This window comes from Microcaecilia unicolor, chromosome 1, assembly GCF_901765095.1.
Source record: "Microcaecilia unicolor chromosome 1, aMicUni1.1, whole genome shotgun sequence".
NCBI classification, from domain to species: domain Eukaryota; kingdom Metazoa; phylum Chordata; class Amphibia; order Gymnophiona; family Siphonopidae; genus Microcaecilia; species Microcaecilia unicolor.
Window position 1 is genome coordinate 165,140,317 of NC_044031.1, and position 22,041 is coordinate 165,162,357.

A 22,041-nucleotide genomic window follows, 5' to 3' on the forward strand; every position below is an offset into this window, starting at 1 on the left:
TGTCAGGAGGAATTTTGGTCCACTCCTCTTTGCAGATCATGTCTAAATCATTAAGAGTTCTGAGCTGTCGCTTGGCAACTCGCAGCTTCAGCTCCCTCCATAAGTTTTCAATGGGATTAAGGTCTGGTGACTGGCTAGGCCACTCCATGACCCTAATGTGCTTCTTCCTGAGCCACTCCTTTGTTGCCTTGGCTGTATGTTTTGGGTCATTGTCGTGCTGGAAGACCCAGCCACGACCCATTTTTAAGGCCCTGGCGGAGGGAAGGAGGTTGTCACTCAGAATTGTACGGTACATGGCCCCATCCATTCTCCCATTGATGCGGTGAAGTAGTCCTGTGCCCTTAGCAGAGAAACACCCCCAAAACATAACATTTCCACCTCCATGCTTGACGGTGGGGACGGTGTTCTTTGGGTCATAGGCAGCATTTCTCTTCCTCCAAACACGGCGAGTTGAGTTCATGCCAAAGAGCTCAATTTTTGTCTCATCTGACCACAGCACCTTCTCCCAATCACTCTCGGCATCATCCAGGTGTTCACTGGCAAACTTCAGATGGGCCGTCACATGTGCCTTCCGGAGCAGGGGGACCTTGCGGGCACTGCAGGATTGCAATCCGTTATGTCGTAATGTGTTACCAATGGTTTTCGTGGTGACAGTGGTCCCAGCTGCCTTGAGATCATTGACAAGTTCCCCCCTTGTAGTTGTAGGCTGATTTCTAACCTTCCTCATGATCAAGGATACCCCACGAGGTGAGATTTTGCGTGGAGCCCCAGATCTTTGTCGATTGACAGTCATTTTGTACTTCTTCCATTTTCTTACTATGGCACCAACAGTTGTCTCCTTCTCGCCCAGCGTCTTACTGATGGTTTTGTAGCCCATTCCAGCCTTGTGCAGGTGTATGATCTTGTCCCTGACATCCTTAGACAGCTCCTTGCTCTTGGCCATTTTGTAGAGGTTAGAGTCTGACTGATTCACTGAGTCTGTGGACAGGTGTCTTTCATACAGGTGACCATTGCCGACAGCTGTCTGTCATGCAGGTAACGAGTTGATTTGGAGCATCTACCTGGTCTGTAGGGGCCAGATCTCTTACTGGTTGGTGGGGGATCAAATACTTATTTCCCTCTGCAGAATGCAAATAAATTCATATACTTTCCACAATGTGATTTTCCGGATTTAATTTGTGATGTGCTATCTCTCACTGTTACCAATAACCTACCCTTCAATTATGGGCTGCTCATGTCTTTGTCAGTGGGCAAACTTACAAAATCAGCAAGGGATCAAATACTTATTTCCCCCACTGTATAATGGATTTCCTAGCTTAAACGACATTGCATGTTATTGTAAATTTTTGATGTGTAAATCGTTCTGGCTTGCTATACAATAAGTGACGGTATAGTAAACAAATAAACGATAAACTTTTTAATCTCATCTCTTCAAATTTCCTTTGATCACGTTATAGCATTCTTGTAGAAACTTTGTACTGATTGCTTCACTCTCATAAGGTTCAATACATATGAGGTTTAGATTCAACGGGGCTGGCTGTGTTCAATCAGCTGGATCTCAACGGCCGATTTTCACGTAACTTGGTACATAAAACCGTAAGTGATCCTTAAATCCTGACTGCAGTTGCTAAGACTGTAGCTTATAGGAAGTCATTTATCACTGAAACTTCACAGCTCGCAAGAATCACAAACATTCTTCTTTCTTGAAAGCCTCTGTTCAATCTAATTTTGGAAGTTTTTCATCTAGTAAGAATAATGTCTAAAATTACATTCTTACAAAGATATGTAAGTAGAAATATTTGATTTTGAAAACTGTGGCTTAATTTGATAAACTTAAATTCCAAATTTGGACAAGTGGTTTTCAGTAGGCACATTTTCACAACAGAATTTATTGTTAAGCACGCACCCATCAAGTCTGCCTGTTCGCACAGATGTATATATTTGTTCATGTCCAGCTGATAAATAAGCAGCCAGGTAGGTAGGGGATGGAGCCAGAGCAGCGAGCTACTGAGCTGATATGAAGCCCATACTCTGTAGCCTGAAGATTAATAAAGCACTGACCATCCGCAAAGAACCCCTCCACATCCACTGTCCCTTTCTCTATTACAGAAGCTTAGGAAAGTCAGGGCTGGTCCACTGCAGGAACAATCTGCTGAGACAACCAGGGCCACCAGCTCACAATTCTTGGCCAGAAGGGAGTGGGGCCTGTCTGAAGAAGGAAAGTTGACAGCCATAACATCTTAAGAGACTGTCCCTGCTTCTAGTGTCACTATACAGTCACTATACAGTCCTGCACCAGATCCCACCTAAGTAGATTTCTGTCCACAGAGATAGGGGTGGAGGGGGGAGCTGCAGATAATAGGGGGGGGGGGGGGGGAAATCCACCACTGTGCCACACCAGGTATACACCTTTCATCTTGTTTTATTATCTTTGTAACATAAAATTTAGAAGCACTGTTTTTGTTTTCTCATGGGGAGTTATCTAGACATCCACTACCCACAGATTTTTAAGCATTACCTTAATGTATTATATACTATTTCTATGTATTTACTTAGAGATTGCGAATCATAACTAAAACTCTGTCCTTTTTGAGCTGCATATCATGACTTCTTGCTCTGAAACCTCATTTCCTGTGAAAAATATGTCCTCTCTATGCATTACTAACATTTTGAGGTCTCCAATACTCATGTTACCTGCTCACCTAATGAGCACCCATAAGTCAGAAGTAATACAGTTAGTACCAGGTAGCCGATAAAGAATATGGATGCAATAAAACATTTAAACATCACAATTGCTGATACGAGATTAACGCACCCCAGGAACATGCACTTGTGTCTAGTTTACCTTTGTGTGCAATATTACACAGATCTTCCTGCATCTTGGAAAATTCTGCTGAGGTCTCCGAGCTATCAGAGTAATTTTTTTCGTCTGCATAGTCCATGGTTGACAGATTAGGATTGGAAGCATGCAGTCTCATGGGACCAGCAAATACAGAAGGAACCTGCAAAGGTAGACACTGGCTGGTGAAACTCTAATGTTGCATGAAAATATTAGCAGGCTGAACATTCAATTTTAGTGTAAAGGTACTAAAAATAAAAAGACCAGCTCTCATTGCCCAGTAAGGCAGGTTTTAATATACACATATGACCTACAAAAGCGGTAAAAGTTGGGAACAGAGGTATAATGGTATATTATAGGTCTGAAATGCATGTTGGGTACATATATTGCTTTTAGGTACAGTCATATTTTCATTAAAGCACATCATTAAAGCACAGAAATAAATAAAATAAAAACTTTTTATTGAAGAGAATTTTTCATGCTTAGAGTGTTGGACTATGATTCAAAAGCCTATGAGTTCACATCACCTCATCATTCTGCCTCCGGGACTGAGCTCAAAATAAACAACGTGTCTTACTGTGGCTTTCCCCATCAAATTAAAAGTGGGGAGAGGAATACTGCCAACCAGAATCTAAAAGAGGGTATTGATCGCAGTTAATCCAGTGTCTTGGCGCATTAGAAATTAAGGAGTAGTTGGTGAGGTTTCCCCTTTTTCCTAATCTTGATCTCTCTTGAAAAGCTCATGTCTTTCTACACCTCAACAACAAAAGGAGAGGAAATTAAAACTGGTACATAAAGAATAATCACAACCATAATCCCTTCTAGGTCTAGACAGACTCCAAACATAATTATTCTAGCAAATATTAATTGAAAATGTATGTAAATATCCAGTAAAGAGGAATAAACATTTTTATACAGTGAGGATTGTGTTACTGGAATGATAATCAGAGCAATGTTATTACCTGCAGTGCTCCTTTGGCATCCTTCCCCATGCCTTTTGTCCGCCAACCTCTTCGGTTAGAAACTTTCTCCTTTTTTGGACTTTCAAAAGAACCAGCCTTTCATACACCGGGGGGGGGGGGGGGGGGGGGGGGGGGGAGAGAAATCAGATGGATTATGAAACTAATGAAGACAAGAATAAATTCTATTATCTGTACACATTTTCCAAAACATACACAGATTCCTCACCCCCCCCCCCCCCAATGAACACAGGAGGTAATTTCACAAAAGGATGCCTAAGTGAGAAGTCCAGAGAGACACCTCTATTAAAGCAATTTAGAAAAGGCACCATAGGAGCCTATCTGCTGCATTCTATATAGCATCCTAGAGATCCAGTCAAAATCTAAGTGTATTCTATAGCACTCGTTAACTTAATTGGCTTAATCTAATCAGCATTGATAACAGCACTTAACAAGCAATGAGCACTAATTGGCAATAATTAGAATTTATACGCACAACTCGCTAAACATATTCTGTAATGATCTGTGCTAAATTCTAATGCACGTTCAAAAGGGGCATGGCTATGGGCGGGGAAATGGGTGCTTCAAAATTTATGACACAGTTATAGAATATGGTCCAGTGTGTGTAAATCTAAGCGCAAGGATTTACGTTACGTTTCTGTTGGTGGCAGCATGTAGTTTTAAGCGCAGGGATATTAAGCATATTCTATATACCTTGCCTAAATCTAGGTGCTGCCTATAGAATGTGTTTAGACGGAAATGTTTACTGTGTGGATTTTTTAGGCGTCTTATATAGAAGCTGGCCCTATATGCCTTTATACAAACGATACCCAGAACCTGCTCCAAAAAAGCATCACATGCATGTACACTATCTGTGCTTTTTATATAATGGGCACATACATCACAACTCGGTCTCCACTTTGACCAAACTACACCATGAGAATGTCCATGCAGACTGCAGAAGCAGGTGCACTCTTAAAGCGCTTACTTTTTAGGCACACATGCGGCTACACCATTTTATAAAAGCCCTTTTTAGGTGTAAAAAAAAATGCCTCGCACATGAATTTTGTTTTTCAATCACCCCCACAGTGTATACAACCCAGGGGTTCTTACCTTGTTCTTAACCTTAACCCCCCTGAAAAGGCTGTTTTACTACTGACCCGAAAGGCATTTATAGCAGGTGCCGAATAGGTCCTATGCAGAACGTCCATGTTGTGAAGCAGCTGGTTCATGTCCGTTAAATACAACTGACAGCGAGACAGGTCTGTGGGAAAGCAGCAGCATTAGCACCGTTCTCTTTGAGAGACCTAAAACTCTGAGCAAGTAATCTTTGGCAGACAAATGAATGCAGCTCAGTGCAATGCACTGGGGTGGTGCACTTGTAACATGGACCTCTCTGATAGGGAAAAAGCCACACTTAACCAGTACCTTTCCCCCCATCCAAAGGACTGTTTTAAGATTATATTAGGCTTATGGCAATTATATATTTGGGAACACCTCCATTTGTATGGCTCTCCTGGTGATCTCCATTCATGGACCTCCCTGTGCCCTTCCCAACCTCCCCCCCCCCCCCCCCCCAAAGAGATCATCTCTCCTGAAGTGAAACTGTAGGAACTGGATTAGCAAGTTGAGAGTGAGCATGGAGACTGAGCAAGCACATGGCCACAGGCCCGGCCTTCTGCAGAAAACTCAAAAGCAAGAGGAGCACTATGCAGTCTGCAAGGGTACACCGATTTAATCCTCTGAACCACCGGTGACCTGCTACCATACTCAAACCACTGCTTTGCAAACATAAATTACAAGGGGGAGTGCAGGTGAGGAGGGAATAAAGCAGTAGAGGCAGGTAGGCAGTGTGAAAAGATGTGAATTGAGAAGTCTAGGAAGAGACTGGTGCCACACAGGAGGCTAGAGGGGAGCAGTCTATCAACTGCAAGAGATGCGGACCGTTGGCAATTTACTAGTAATTATATTCTTGATTTAAAAGGTTCTACCAACCTCTGGACTTAATTAAAACTACTGCTTGGCAACATCACCTCAGACCCCAAGTACCCACAACTGTCAGCAGTTTAGCATGCGCAGGTGGGAGATGTGGCAGGTCTATTTGCCTCCTTTTGACTTTAGGCCCTAGGAATGTACCTGGTTTACCTTTCACTTAATCCTGCCCTGCCCATTCAGCATCCCCTGATCAGTTAATTCTTACTAACTTTAAAATAAAAAGACTAAAGCAACAGAATGAAAACTAAGTGTAGCCAGTTTTCCAATAAGCATTAGGATGAATCCAACCACAGGCTAGGAAACGGAGAAAGCAAGATTTATTACTTCAGGGGCGTTAAAAGGGTGCCTTAAACTCTTCTTTAGTGTGGTTACCTTCAGCACACGTGTCCATGTCCTCCGAGGACTGCAGCCAGAGCGGAACACGTGTTTCACTGCCTGCACAGGGGAATGGCAGGCCGCTCCCAGCCTGCACTGAATTCTGCCGCATCACTCCACTCGCCTTTTTAAGAGAACAGGAGGTCAAAAATTCTGGTAAGACAGTGAACCAAATCACAGAGGAAGAAGTGGCGGAACCCACTTTCTGAGGCAGATATGGTGCTCTCTCATGAACAGATATACAAAGCGTGGGAGAATAAATAACTGCTACTTACTCTATAATGTCAATACACATTTATGCATATGCAAAGTTTCAAATTTTTACTTTGGGCAATATTTATAATATTCTCCCTTTTCTACACGCTGTCTGACAGTTTTCTCCACCCTCATGAGAAAGCTGACATGCTCAAAAAAGATGACAAAATCAACCTCCCATTATCCTTAATCTCTATGACTTTAACAGCACTGCCCTCTCACATATCAAAATATATCTCATTCAGCAGCTGAGATATGTGGAAATGCATTAAACCACAGCCATTACCCTTCTGATTGAGGTAAGGTCAAACGGAGATGGCGAGTCTGTGACTGTGGCCAGTGGGAAGAAATGGTTGTTTTGTGGAAACATTGAAATTTCATTTTGACGGTACAGTCTGTGGTCCCGCAGTTTCAATACCCATTCCTCAAACAGTTCCTGAGATTTCACCTAAAGAAGGCATTGTAAAATTAGACAAGAATGTTCAAAATTATTCAAGCATTAATTCAGAGGCTGTGTAAAACACCCAACTAATAACCCAAGGTTCAAAAAGAGGAGTTCTGGTCAAAGCAGAGAAACACCCACAATAAGCAGAAAACATCAATAGGTATATATATATATATATATATATATATATATATATATATATATATATATATATATAAAAGTCAACTGCCTAAGCCAGAAATACAAGGAAACATTAACGTTATTTAATTTAAATATTTTCCTTTGTTTTACTCTTGGCAAGATTGGTGCACATCAGGGATTGACAGATGTTTCTCAATCCTCTTCAATTTGTATTTCTGTTTTGGGGTATTATTCTCTGCCCAGTTTTTTGTTTCCATTTTCAGAGACTTTGTTCCACAAATAAATTCTCTTGAAATAAGTTAACAGCAAATTAAATAGAAGAGTAGCCTAATATTTAGGGCACTGGGCTGAGAACCAAAGAATCATGGGCTCAAATCCTACTTCTTTCAAGGACACTTTTGTGACATTTCAAAGGTCTCTCCACCCTCCATTGCCTCAGGTGAAAACAGATTATAAGCCCTCTGGGACAGCCAAGGAACCTGAATATAACTCGCTTAGAGCTGGGTTTTGGAAAAGTGAGCAATTTTCATTTACTAACTTGCATTTATCAATCACCTCTATCAAACCACCTGTGGCGACTTACCATATCCAATACATACCATCCACTAGAAATGTCAGTACTGCAAACCATATTCCCTACCCCAAATAAAACTTTCCAAATTAAAACAAATCACAAAAACCATTGCTTCTTCAGTCCCCAACAGTATAAAACTACATGCACCAACTACTGTCATATTACAATCCACAGACAACAAAATGCACTTCACAAATGAAACGCCTGTTGCCACCACCGGGCTTTAACTAATTTATGACTTCTCAAATAATAGACCTTCAATCTAATGTAAACTGGCAATTTATTCCAAGAATTAGGGGTAATGACAGAAAATCTCTCATGTAAGTGTAAGCAAATAATCCCATGGACAGTGGTGTAGCGAGGACTGAATAGGCCCCGGGGAGAAAAATTAAAATGCCCAACCCCCATAGCATCATATTTCCCAAGGTAGTGGGGGCCAGGAAGGCAGGTCTGCTTCAGTGCAACAACTACCCTTACTCAGACTCAAATGGAAAAACATTTAAGACCAGGCAACATTTTGTTCATAAACATTTTAACAATTATTCAGTAATTTCAGTCACTAGGGTACAGCTTTTTTTTTCTTGAAGACATGATTGTGCAACCTGGAGAAGTGTGCAAATTAATTAAAAAAAAAAACAAAAGTTTCATTGCCATTAGTGAGAGCATTGATTCTGTTTACTCTCAACCGACACCCAAAACTGTGGTTCAGTTTTCAACAGCTCAACACACATCACATGCATTCAGATCTAGGCAAATTCCTTTGAAAGCTGTCCTAATAACTGCCTTCACTTCGTCTAGAAAGTTTCACTAAATTGTCTTAGATTTCAAGACCCTTCTCTGTGCCCTATTTGACCTCTTCATATTCCATATGAACTCAATGCTTGTTAACAGATTTCTCACCTCTTCCAAACAAGTAGAAACCTGCCCCTGTTCTGAAATCCCATCACCCTCCAACGGAACAAGCTTGGGACAAGTACATAGGATCTCTAAGGGAGTGATAGGGAGACTAGATAGGCCACTATAGTATTTACCTGCCTACATCTTTCTATGTTTCTAGTATTTGGACATCTCCATCTACATAGAAAGAAAACCCACGGGTACAAATAATTCTACCCAAAGGAGAAAACTATATGTTGAACAACAGGAAGAGTGGTGAACCTTGTAACAATCCCCTCACCCCCACAACCCAGCCCATGGACCCTTGACCATCCATCATTAAATCCAACTTGAAACAGTCTACCCTCCATAAAGAACCTTGTCCAATATAATACAATTCCACTCATACCCAAACCAAACACACTGTTGCAAATAAGACAGCCACATCCACTATATGAAATGCTGCTGTGCAGTCTAAAGAGATCAATAATTTATGACCAACAGTAGATCTCATCCAGCAAGGCCATGAACAGATTCCATCTACAACCATTCCTAAAACTCACTTGGCCCACAAAGAAATTTTGATAAGTTCCAATTTGTGCAACAACCTCTCTCCAATAATTTAGAGAGAATGCGCAAATTAGCTACTGGCCTATAGTACATCACCCTCGGGGGGAAGGCCGACAGTCGCTCAAAAGAGCATGGTTCGGGATAAGGTATCTTTCAAAGATATCACCATAACAGGGAAGATAGAGTATCCTGATAGTGAGGTTGCAAAAGAGATTGTAGTAGATCGGGTATCTTTAAATAACAATAAAAATCAGACAAAAGATTGCCAATTAATACTGTCAAGTACTAAGCATGATGTACTTAGGAACAACAAACATAGTTTGAAATGTCTATATGCGAATGCCAGGAGCCTAAGAAATAAGATGGGGGAGTTAGAATATATTGCACTAAATGAAAAATTAGATATAATAGGCATCTCTGAGACCTGGTGGAAGGAGGATAACCAGTGGGACACTGTCATACCGGGGTACAAATTATATCGTAGTGATAGGGTGAATCGGATTGGTGGAGGGGTAGCATTGTATATTAACGAGAGCCTTGAATCAAATAGATTGAAAATTCTGCAGGAAGCAAAACACTCCTTGGAATCACTGTGGATTGAAATTCCATGTGCAAAGGGGAAAAGGATAGTGATAGGAGTGTACTACCGTCCGCCTGGCCAGGACGAACAGACGGATGCGGAAATGTTAAAGGAAATCAGGGACGCAAACAAACTGGGCAACACAATAATAATGGGGGATTTCAATTACCCGCATATAGACTGGGGTAATGTAACATCTGTACACGCAAGGGACATAAGATTTCTTGATGAAATCAAGGACAGCTTCATGGAACAGCTAGTTCAGGAGCCGACAAGAGAAGGAAAAATACTAGACTTAGTCCTTAGTGGTGCTCATGATCTAGTGCAGGGGGTAACGATACGAGGGCCGCTTGATAACAGTGATCATAATATGATCGGTTTTGATATTGGCATTGAAGGAAGTGAAACTAGGAAATCAAGTACGCTAGCGTTAACTATAGAAAAGGTGATTACGACAAAATGAGAAAAATGGTGAAAAAAAGACTGAAAGGAGCAGCTCGCAGAGTAAAAAACTTGCATCAGGCGTGGATGCTGTTTAAAAACGCCATCCTGGAGGTTCAGGACAAATATATTCCACGTATTAGAAAAAAGGGAAAAAAGACTAAACGTCAGCCGGCGTGGCTAAACAGTAAGATAAAGGAAATCATTAGAGCCAAAAAACAATCCTTCAGAAAGTGGAGAAGAGAACCAACTGAAAGTAACAGGATAGATCATAAGGAATGCCAAGCCAAATGCAAAGCGGAGATAAGGAGGGCAAAAAAGGACTTTGAGAAGAAATTAGCGTTGGAAGCAAAAATACATAGTAAAAACTTTTTTAGATACATTAAAAGCAGGAAACCGGCCAAAGAGTCGGTTGGGCCGCTGGACGAAAATGGTGTTAAAGGGGCGATCAAGGAGGACAAAGCCGTAGCGGAGAAATTAAACGAATTCTTTGCTTCGGTCTTCACCGAGGAGGATTTGGGGGGGACACCGGTGCCGGAAAGAATATTTGAAGCGGGGGAATCGGAGAAACTAAACAAATTCTCTGTAACCTTGGAGGATGTAATGGGTCAGTTCAGCAAGCTGAAGAGTAGTAAATCACCGGGACCTGATGGTATTCATCCCAGAGTATTAATAGAACTAAAAAATGAACTTGCGGAGCTACTGTTAGAAATATGCAATCTGTCCCTAAAATCGAGTGTAATACCGGAAGACTGGAGGGTAGCCAATGTTACTCCGATTTTTAAGAAGGGTTCCAGAGGAGATCCGGGAAATTATAGACCGGTGAGTCTGACGTCGGTGCCGGGCAAGATGGTGGAGGCTATTATTAAGAATAAAATTGCAGAGCATATACAAAAACATGGACTGATGAGACAAAGTCAGCACGGATTTAGTGAAGGGAAGTCTTGCCTCACCAATCTAATGCATTTTTTTGAGGGGGTAAGCAAACATGTGGACAATGGGGAGCCGGTTGATATTGTATATCTGGATTTTCAGAAGGCGTTTGACAAAGTGCCGCACGAAAGACTCCTGAAGAAATTGCAGAGTCATGGAATCGGAGGTAGGGTATTATTATGGATTAAGAACTGGTTGAAAGATAGGAAGCAGAGAGTAGGATTGCGTGGCCAGTATTCTCAGTGGAGGAGGGTAGTTAGTGGGGTCCCGCAGGGGTCTGTGCTGGGTCCGTTGCTTTTTAATGTATTTATAAATGACCTAGAGATGGGAATAACTAGTGAGGTAATTAAATTCGCCGATGACACAAAATTATTCAGGGTCGTCAAGTCGCAGGAGGAATGTGAACGATTACAGGAGGACCTTGCGAGACTGGGAGAATGGGCGTGCAAGTGGCAGATGAAGTTCAATGTTGACAAGTGCAAAGTGATGCATGTGGGTAAGAGGAACCCGAATTATAGCTACGTCTTGCAAGGTTCCGCGTTAGGAGTTACGGATCAAGAAAGGGATCTGGGTGTCGTCGTCGATGATACGCTGAAACCTTCTGCTCAGTGTGCTGCTGCGGCTAGGAAAGCGAATAGAATGTTGGGTGTTATTAAGAAGGGTATGGAGTCCAGGTGTGCGGATGTTATAATGCCGTTGTATCGCTCCATGGTGCGACCGCACCTGGAGTATTGTGTTCAGTACTGGTCTCCGTATCTCAAAAAGATATAGTAGAATTGGAAAAGGTACAGCGAAGGGCGACGAAAATGATAGTGGGGATGGGACGACTTTCCTATGAAGAGAGGCTGAGAAGGCTAGGGCTTTTCAGCTTGGAGAAGAGACGGCTGAGGGGAGATATGATAGAAGTGTATAAAATAATGAGTGGAATGGATCGGGTGGAGGTGAAGCGACTGTTCACGCTATCCAAAAATACTAGGACTAGAGGGCATGAGTTGAAGCTACAGTGTGGTAAATTTAAAACGAATCGGAGAAAATTTTTCTTCACCCAACGTGTAATTAGACTCTGGAATTCATTGCCGGAGAACGTGGTACGGGCGGTTAGCTTGACGGAGTTTAAAAAGGGGTTAGATAGATTCCTAAAGGACAAGTCCATAGACCGCTATTAAATGGACTGGAAAAATTCCTCATTTTTAGGTACAACTTGTCTGGAATGTTTTTACGTTTGGGGAGCGTGCCAGGTGCCCTTGACCTGGATTGGCCACTGTCGGTGACAGGATGCTGGGCTAGATGGACCTTTGGTCTTTCCCAGTATGGCACTACTTATGTACTTATGTACTAACCCAAGCTTTGTCAATTTGGTGTGACAATTACCTTCTTTAAGCACTGGGTAAGGTACCCCAGCTCTAATAACACATTAACTAAATCTACCAATCACCTCAGACCCCTCTTCAAATTACATAATATTCCAAAACCAATATCCTTATTCTCTCTGGGATAATTGGATATAACAACTGATCACTACACCACCCACTCTCCAAATTGTCTTTTCCTACCATCCTTCTGTGGCCCCCTGAGTTAGTGATATCTTTTGGATGAAAAATGTTGTGAACTCCATTCCTTAGTCACTATGGTGGCAATTCTATAAAAGTGGACCTGGATGTAGGTGCCTGTGAGGAAGTGAGTATTGTAGGGGGCAGGAAACACTCCCTGATGCAGTTCAGCCCCCTTTCGACAGATGGTGCTAGTCTGCCGAGGCAGAAGCTGACTCGGTTCAGCCACCTGGTAGCAGGTGGCACTAAGCTACAGAGGCTGAGCCTGAGATAGAGGGGTGGGGCTCAGGCCAGGAGGGAGCTAAAAGCCCTCAGGCAGTACAGATCAGGGAGGCCCTAATACAGAGGTCCCGAGGGGAAAGAGCAGGAGGCCCCGATATGGAGGCTCACAGAGGAGGAGTTGATTAAGAATTGTGACCTTTCTGAGGTAAGCTGTTTTTTGTTTGAAACTGAAAAGCCTTGCTCTGAGGTCTGGCTGGACCCTAGTAGTTGGAGAAGAATTGAGAAAGACTGCTTATTGAATTGCAAGAGGTGTTTTCCCTGTGTTCCTGGTCCTGTGCTGTTAACAGGCCTCAGGATTCAAGTAAATAAATACTTGCTTCAGTTATACCCCCTTTGTTTGACTGTATTTTATGAGGACTCCAAGCCTTGTAGTGATTCACACTATCACAATGTCCCAATGCATTGTAGGGGATGCTTATTCTATATTGGCATTTCAGTGCCCAGATACTATTATAAAAAACTAACTTAAACCTGCATCAGCATGCCTAAATGTAGATGCACACATGTACAGCAACATGCAATGGAGAGAGTCAAAGTACACAGGTCCAAACAGTCCAAAAAGAAGCACAAAGGGCTGTGAAGAAGGGAACAAGTACTCTTTTATTGATGACCTGACAAGGGCTGCATTTCGGCGTAACCACCTGCCTCAGGATTCAATGCAATTGAGCAACACTAAATACTTGAGCAGTAGCTCACAATGCTGTAACTCATTTAAATGAAAACCCACACTTACGAAGATCAAGACAGTTCCTGGTGTGGAGCAGGATGTCAAGAAAATGGATGCTGGGTCATCAATAAAAGAGTACGTGTTCCCCTTCTTGAGAGCCCTTTGTGCTTCATTTTGGATGGATGCCAGGTTGATGGTAGGCATAAATAAGCATGTTAAGCGTGGCAAGCAGCATGTGGAACTGACAGTATTCTTTAAGTTGAGAATGTGGGAGAGACACATATATCCTGCTCATGCTCCGCCCATATGCACGCCCCCTTACACTTACATATTTTAGAACAGCACCTGGAGTGGAGGAGTAGCCTAGTGGTTAGTGCAGCGGACTTTGATCCTGGGGAACTGGGTTCGATTCCCACTGCAGCTCCTTGTGACTGTGGGCAAGTCACTTAACCCGCCATTGCCCCAGGTACAAAATAAGTACCTGCATATATGTAAATCGCTTTGAATGTAGTTGCAAAATACCACAGAAAGGCAGTATATCAGGTCCCATTTCCCTTTCCCCTTAACTTGCACAAATGTCAATTAACCCTGCATTTATGCATGCCTTTCATAGAACTTGTATCATAACTATCTTCCCATGCTTTACTATTTACTTGCTCTGAAGAAAATATCACTATAAAGTACTAGCAAGTAATATCCAATTTGCTAAAAGTAAAAGGAGGAAAAAGGACTTCAGTGGCTTAGGTCATGTCTGAAATATGGCTTAGACTACTGACCCCACCCTACCTCTTCATCAGACCTAAAAAAAAACTCCTATACAATTAGTTCCATATTTATTTAATATGTTGACAATTATTTACCTTTTTTTTCCAATATTAAAGTCCAAATTCATTTATGTTAACTCGGGTACTTACCTGAAACAAAAGCTGCTTTTCAGCGGGGTAACTGAACTTGCTGCATGAAAATAACGCTCCCGATGAAGCCACTGTGAAACAGACGCGCTGTAGAGCGAAGCAGTTTTTGTTTCAGATAAGTACCCGAGTTAACACGACTGAATTTGGACTTTAATATTGAAAAAAAGAAAAATAATTGTCAACATATTAAATATGGAACTAATTGCATAGGAGTTTGTTTTTTAGGACTGATGAAGAGGTAGGGTGGGGTCAGTAGTCTAAGCCATATTTCAGATGTGACCTAAGCCACTTTTACTCTTATTTTTAGCAAATTGGATGTTACTTGCTACAGTACTTTATAATGATATTTTCATAGAACCTACCATTCCAACTCTTAACAACGCTTCCACTATTAAAAATAAATGTCTGGGTTTTAGCAAGAGTACATGAAAATTCTGGTCAGGGAAAAAAGTAGGTCCCTTGGTCAGGCAGCTTGCCCAGTGGCGATCCATGGTCGGCTGCCACCTGGGGCGGATCGCCACTGCGCATCCCCCCCCACCGGGTGCAGTGGCGCCTGTCCCCCTCCCCGAGTGCAGAACGACACCCCCCCGGCGTATCACCCAAGCTCCCCCCTCCCCGGGTGCATTCTTACCTGCTGGGTGCAGCCGTGCGTCTGTCGGTTCTGCTGGTTCCCAGCTCCCTCTGCCCTGGAACAGGAAGTAACCTGTTCCGGGGCAGAGGATGCTTGGAATCAGCAGAGCTGACAGCCACACGGCTGCTCTCTGCACCCCTCCAGCAGCGTGCACCCTGGGCGGACCACCCCAGCTCGGTACGCCACTGAGCTTGCCCCAAGGGGAAAAAACCCCACAACTTGTATTCCTAGGTTATACACTAGAAAAAAACAAACTTGCCAACATTGGTTATGCTCAACAAAACAAATTTAAGTTAAACTATTTAGCCTGAAACTCTAATATAAATCATTATGACACCTGACCGTGCACCATCATGGTGTTAAACATGCAGAAATACATGCAGAGCAGAACTAAGGCATTTCCACAAAGAATTCACTGAACAAAAAAAGTCTGGTTTTAATTTCATCTCAGTAACAACAAACACCCCACCCCTTCTTTTGTAGCAGGTATATTATGAAATGCAAAACCCTACATAAGAACATATGAATAGCCATACTAGGTCAGACCAACAGTCCATCTAACCCAGTATCCTTTTTCCAATAGTGGACAATCCAGGTCACAAGTGCCTGACAGAAGCTTACTTAGAACAAATCTACCATTCCATAACAGCACCAAGGAACTTTCTAGGAAAAGGCAACATCGTAAATATTGCAGCGAGCCATAGAACATTAATATACCTATTGGATGGAAAGCAGCTCCTTGTCTGCATTTTAAACACAGTTCCATCGCTACCGTAGCTTCAGTTCTGCAGGTACCTCTAACATCCAGCTCTTTCAGTGGGGCACTGCTCATCCTCTGTCTGTTACTCTCAGCTTTGTCTCTGCTTGTTCAGGGCATTTCTATCTTTGCCACAGGTGTGCAACTCTTTCTCTGCCAGTGGTGCGTGGCTCAGTTTGTGTGCTTTGAGTGCAACTCCGTTTGTTCTCGTTGAGCATGGATCCTTCTCTGCCTGCCTGATGAGCACAGCTTCTTTTCTGTCCCTTGAGCACAGTTCAGTCTCTGACTGTGGAGCATATTTTCACCTTTGCTTGTTGGGCACTGTTTCACCTTGTTGGTCAACCCCAGCTTTTTTCTGCGGGTTGGATACAGTAACATTTCACCTGTTGTGGCATACCGCAGTTTAGACTGCTAGACAAGGCTGTCTTGTCTCCTGTTAGCCACCATTCCTGTGGCACCTTTTCTTGCCGTAGCCTCTTGGTGGCTGGTGAGAAGCTTCTTCATTGCTGAAGTTTGAATTAGTCTCTGCTCCTTTTGTGGCTACTTGGCACCTTGGGGGTCTTTTCTCCACAGTGTGGCTCTTGACTCTTTCTTTTTGTCTCCTTTTGTTCTCTTGGCTCTGTTCTTTCATCCCTAAGTCCAGAGCGAGCTGATTGAGGAATACTCTTTCTACGGTTGTACCCTGGTATGCTGCTGCCCTTTTCTTCATGGTTCTTCTGGAGAGATTAGCACTCCAGTTAGTTGGTTCTCTCGACTCTGGAGTCTCTTCTTGTTCTGTGGAGTTTGATTCTCTCACTAGGCGTGGGTCTGGGTAGTTCCTGGGCCTTGCTTCCTTTCTTCTATGAAGTGTGGCGCACTGTTTGGGGTTGCGTACTTCTAGTACTTGTTAGGGTCGCTTCATCTGACCATCTTGGACTCAAGGCAGACTGGCAGGTTTGGGTGTTAGTCTTTGTCCTTCAAGGGTTCAGAGAAGTGGATCCTGGTCTAGGAGAGACAGTTCTCCTTGTTGCTCGGATACGACTGTTGCCTTCCTTCCAAAGGGGGTCCTTTGGCACGAGTATCTTTTGCTGCTTCTTTTACTACTCTCAGGACAGGAGTACGTAATTTTTCTTTTGCTCAGGACATTTGTTTTATGTCCTATGGCTTCAGTTCCTTTTCTAGTGTCTAACTCTGTTCCATTTTGGTAGCCTGGTGGTTCGGATATTCGAATCCTTTTCTGCTGATCAGTTTTTTGCTGTGTGTATAGCTTTGTTGTTTTTTCAACCTTTTGCATTCTTCTTTTCTGCCCCCCTCTTTGGGAAACTGCTTTGCTACATCCCATTAGTCTGGACTGGTCTGGTATAGATGACAAGGAAGGAAAAATTATGTTCTTACCTGATAATTTTCTTTCCTTTAATCATACCAGACCAGTCCAGATGCCCTCCCTGGCTAAAGTCTGTCAGAGTGTTGTTTCCTTTAGGTATCCCTGGCTGTTCCATGACACTTCAATACACTGGGATGTCCCACAGCACTGCCTACTTCATCTTCTCTATTCAATCTCCTGCCACTTGTTGTTGTGCCAGCTCTGTATGACTCCTGTTACTTGGCATCATGGAGTTCTTTCCCCGGATTCAGGGGTAGATCTCTAGGTGCTTGAGCAGGCTCAGTATGGACCATTCCCTCCCGCTTACTTTACTGTGAAAGGAGGTTGCAATTGCCTTTGGCCAAGCAGGAACAGTGAGGTTCTGTATATTGGCTCCAAGAGTTTGCCTTCTTGGTATTAACTGTGTTTTCTTCTAGACTTCAGAGCACCATTGCTTGGCTATTCGAAATACAGAACATTCCAGGCTGAACGATACCCTTAAGGGGTGGTTTACTTGGAACTATTTTCTCTGTCTCTTTCCGCTGGTAGATGGACACAACCCATTAGTATGGACTGGTCTGGTATGATTAAAGGAAAGAAAATTATCAGGTAAGAACATAATTTTTCCGTCTGCTATTGAGATAGACATGAGAGAAGCCACTGCTTGCCCGGGGATTGGTAGCATGGAATGTTGCTACTATTTAGGTTTCTGCCAGGTACTTGTGACCTGGAATGGCTACTGGTAGAAGCAGGATTCTGGGCTAGATGGACCATTGGTCTGACCCGGTATGGCTATTTGTATATGCTTACATTCTTAAGTCACTTAACCCTCCATTGCTTCAGGTGCAAATTGTCCCTCTGGGAACATAGAAGTATCTACTGATATACATATAAAGTATTACATACCATGTAAAATGAGTTTATCTTGTTGGGCAGACTGGATGGACCATTCAGGTCTTTATCTGCCGTCATTTACTATGTTACTGATCCCTACTGACATTCAATGCTAACAAAATATCTGGTCTTAGTCATACATGCTCCAAATACAGGATAAGCGACCACAAACTAAAAGTAGAAGTGCGTAGACAAAAATTAACCCGAAACTCAGAGAAACAGAAAGAGACACATTTCCTAAAGATGGCAAATGTCAATTCCCAAAACCAACATATTCCAATCACTAAATGAAAAATAAAGTTTTTGTACCTTTGTTATTTTATTTTACTAGTCATTTTATCCCAGTCTATGGTGTTTTTTTCCCCCTCTATCCTCTTTGGTCTCTGTCCAGGGATTCTTTACCACGTCTTCTCTTTCTCCTCCTGTCTTCTTCACTTCCTCCCATACATTTATGTCTAATATTGATCTTTCATTCTAAGCTTACTTCCATTTATTTTTCTGCCTCTTAGTCCACTCAAACTTCATCCTTCAGAGCTCAAAGTAGACAAACAAACCTGCCACGCAACATCTTGTATAGGAGGGGCGGGACTGGAGGACAATGAACATGTACATAGACGCCAAGATCCCATGCTGTTTTTTTTTCTACTGCCTCGCTGTCCAAAAGGTCCACAAGATACTGTGGTTCAATTCTTGACTTGGCCTTAGAAAACCAACATCAAAAGTTTCAAACAGCTGCTGTACTCCAAAATCCAGTAGACATAAGATGTGGCATAAGGGGTTGGAGAAACTATTGTGTAAGACACAGGGACAAACTGAAAAAGGAAAGGCCATGAAAGGAGATCCTGATTGCAGTAGCTCCCTTCCAGACACAGCTGCACACACACACAACCCCTCCCCCCATGTCCTATATATTTCTTAAATTAATTAAAATTAAACATTTTTAAAATTCATTACCAATAAGGATTGTGTGGTTATAAAGCTCCATAATAATTCTTAAGATGTCAAAAGGCACAAAACGACACACTTAGAGTGTGGCTATTTCTGACGACTGGCTTTCTCATGTGTTATGACCAATACAATCTCTAATGCATTTCTGAGCCGTGTTCTGTGATGCAATTGGCTATTTTTAGACTATTCACACCACCCATGTTTTGCATACTACAATCTGCAACATTTGGCTCTTTCGTGATGTGAAGAAAAAAGTCTTACAACCTGATTGATCAATTCACTTTCCTCAAAAGGGACAGAACAGAAAACAAACCATTTAATAAAATCAGACACCTTCATTCTTTTTTCTTATTTAATTAACAACAGTTTTCAGTCTGCATTGTAAAAGCCAAATTATTTAACCAGAAATTAGAAGCTTGAAAACAAATTCCTAATCACCACCCACTTACGGGGGTGACGTTTAGATTACTTATTTTCACTAAACAGCAGGGGATACATTTGTACATGCAGAGCTATAATTTGTACCATTGTGGAACATTTTTTGAAATACAAGCTAATAGCCTGGTCTGTAAACCCAAGTGGGAAGTATACTGATAACTCAGTATTTCAGTGTTAGTGGGAGAAGCAAACACGTTACTGTGAATTTTGAGGGCTCTAACTGCTGCTTTAAAAGGGCAAGCATAAATATTAGTTTTTTTTTACAAAGCTACTGTTTCCTATGCAGCATTATTGATCTGACGTCAAAAGGGGGAAGAGGACTTCCTTTTAAAGCAATTCTTAAAAGACATTTTTTTTGTTAAACATCTGAACATCTCAGTTGAACTGGGTATAAGAAGAATTTTGTACATGATGGTTCATACATCGATCAGGTTGATCTCAATTATGGTGTGTACTGTACTCATGGCCAAAGCACAAAAGCCTCTATTGAAATGTACACACATGGCCTTCATATTTGTCCTCAGTGGTACAGATCTGTTGGCACTATAAGCAACGTTTACCACATTTTTACTAGCTCTTCAACTTCAACAATAAGATCACCCCATATAAAGCATATATTCTGCCTTTAATCGGTCTGGAGTATAAGCTAAATCTCCCAACTGATGGGCTATTGAAGAAAATGACCTAACATTGGAATGATATGTTTTGGTAATGACCCAAAGAAGAAAAAAATATGTAAATGTTTTCAATATTTTTTAATATTGAGATTTTTTTAACACCTTCATAATTTATACAAATTTTCTATGCAAAGTCATGTCCCCCCCCCCCCCCCACCAGTATTTTCCCTCCTCAGGCTTGATCCTCTCCAGCTCAATTTAAATTTCCTCTCGTCCCATCAGGTTGAACCCTCAGCTTTCTCCTTCTTCTCTCTAGTTCTCTCCTCTACTCCTCTCTGCTCCCTTGTTCTCTATACCTCCACTCAGCCTTCTGTCTCCAAGGTCTCTCCCTCTAGTATATATGCCTAGCTCTCATTCTTCCCATACCCCAGGTACATATTCCCAGTTTCTTCTTGCTCCCAATGGTACACACTCTTGCCTTGATCCTTTCGCCCACCCCCCACATACACAAATCACACTTTCCAGTTTGCGCCTTGATATCCCAGCATGTTCTAGCCTCACCCCCCATGATCACATGGCAAGAGATGGCAGTGAACACTGGGCTGTATCATCCTCTGCTGCCCTGCTTCTGACTGCTGATTTGAACTATGTGGCTATATAGAGTCCCAAGTGGATAAAATCAGCAATGAGCCCAGGACAGGAGGAGGAGGATGCAAATACAGCTTGATGTGCAGCTGTCTGCCTCTTGATCCTTACAAGAGGATGAGGTGCAGATTAAGAGGACAAGAGAGCCATTGGGTATGTCACGTCTACCTCCTGCTCTCTCCAGAAAATTTAAGCAAGTACAGAATTCTGCACAGGTGGGGAACTCTGTGCAAGTTCTGCATTGTGCGGGACAGATGTTTTACACGTCCACCCACTAACAGACTCAAGAGCTCTTGTTCCTATGTTGCCTTGGAGGTGCTTGTCAATCATCCCATGCAAAGCCCCAGCCACTAAGGTGATACATAAGAAGTTGCATTATTCATATAAACTACTGCTGCAGCATCACACCATAAGACTGTACCAAGCAGCCACGTTGTGCTTCATTAGGTGCTCCTTTAGGCAGCTCATTGATTTCACTGGAATTATTTTGTTGCCCTGTTCTTTTCATTTTCCTTTGCTCATTTAAAGATCAGCTCATTGTAGGGCACAAGATTTTATATAGCTGGTATTATACGCCCAGCCGCCTGGTCAAAATGTTCAATTCAGGCTCGGCCATGTGCTGGCGAGAATGCAGGATAGAGGGAGACATGTGTCATATATGGTGGTCATGTGCTCACGCACAAAGGTATTGGGAGGATATTGTGGACTTTGTGTATTTGGTGACTGCTACAAAATATCAGATGAAAACGGACTACTGTCTCCTACACTTTAGACCACCGGAAGTTAAAAAACATGTTCACCAGTTTGCCACACAGGTGTTTGTAGCGGGCAAGCTAGTATTGGCGGCATCCTGGAAGAGACCTCGACTGCCGGAATTATCAGCCATGTTGGAAAAATTGAAATATATCCAGCTGATGTCTAAGCTCACCGCATTGCGCAAGAGACAAATAGCTCAGCATCAGAAGATCTGGGACTTATATAACACTTGGTCATCCACCAATGAGAGTCCATAAGTACTTCATATACAGATGGTTACAGGGGTAGGGCAGGAGGGGAAGGGAGGAGGGGAGAAGAGGGAGGGTTGATGGGGTTTGTCAAATGGTTAGTACTTAATGTCAATAGTTAAACCAGTTAAAGCTTTGTGAAATGTTCTAAGTTATACCAATCAGAAGATGGAACTGTATTAGCTGGCATTGATTTTGTATGGTTATGAAAAAATGCATAAATAAAAACTAAAAAAAAAAGAAGATCAGCTCATTGTAGACGTCTGGGGAAGGCACCATTCCTTGCTTTTGTCTGGTTCTACACTCTGACATAGTAAGATGCTTTATGACTCTCCCTAAGCACTCTGCGACCTTTGGGTCCTCAAGCCC

At 42.4% G+C, this 22,041-nt stretch overlaps 1 protein-coding gene across 2 annotated transcripts in view; it reads right to left on the bottom strand.

Moving 5' to 3' along the window:
• The window catches only part of OSBPL3 (oxysterol binding protein like 3), a 324,326-nt gene that overhangs the window by 96,264 nt on the left and 206,021 nt on the right, over positions 1-22,041 (bottom strand). For both annotated transcript variants that reach the window (XM_030202113.1, XM_030202121.1), the window contains exons 6-10: positions 6,710-6,871; positions 6,166-6,292; positions 4,959-5,062; positions 3,802-3,897; positions 2,846-3,002 (exon numbers count right to left, since the gene is read on the bottom strand). In XM_030202113.1, coding sequence (XP_030057973.1) covers positions 2,846-3,002; positions 3,802-3,897; positions 4,959-5,062; positions 6,166-6,292; positions 6,710-6,871 — 646 coding nt within the window. The remainder of the gene's footprint in view (positions 1-2,845; positions 3,003-3,801; positions 3,898-4,958; positions 5,063-6,165; positions 6,293-6,709; positions 6,872-22,041) is intronic.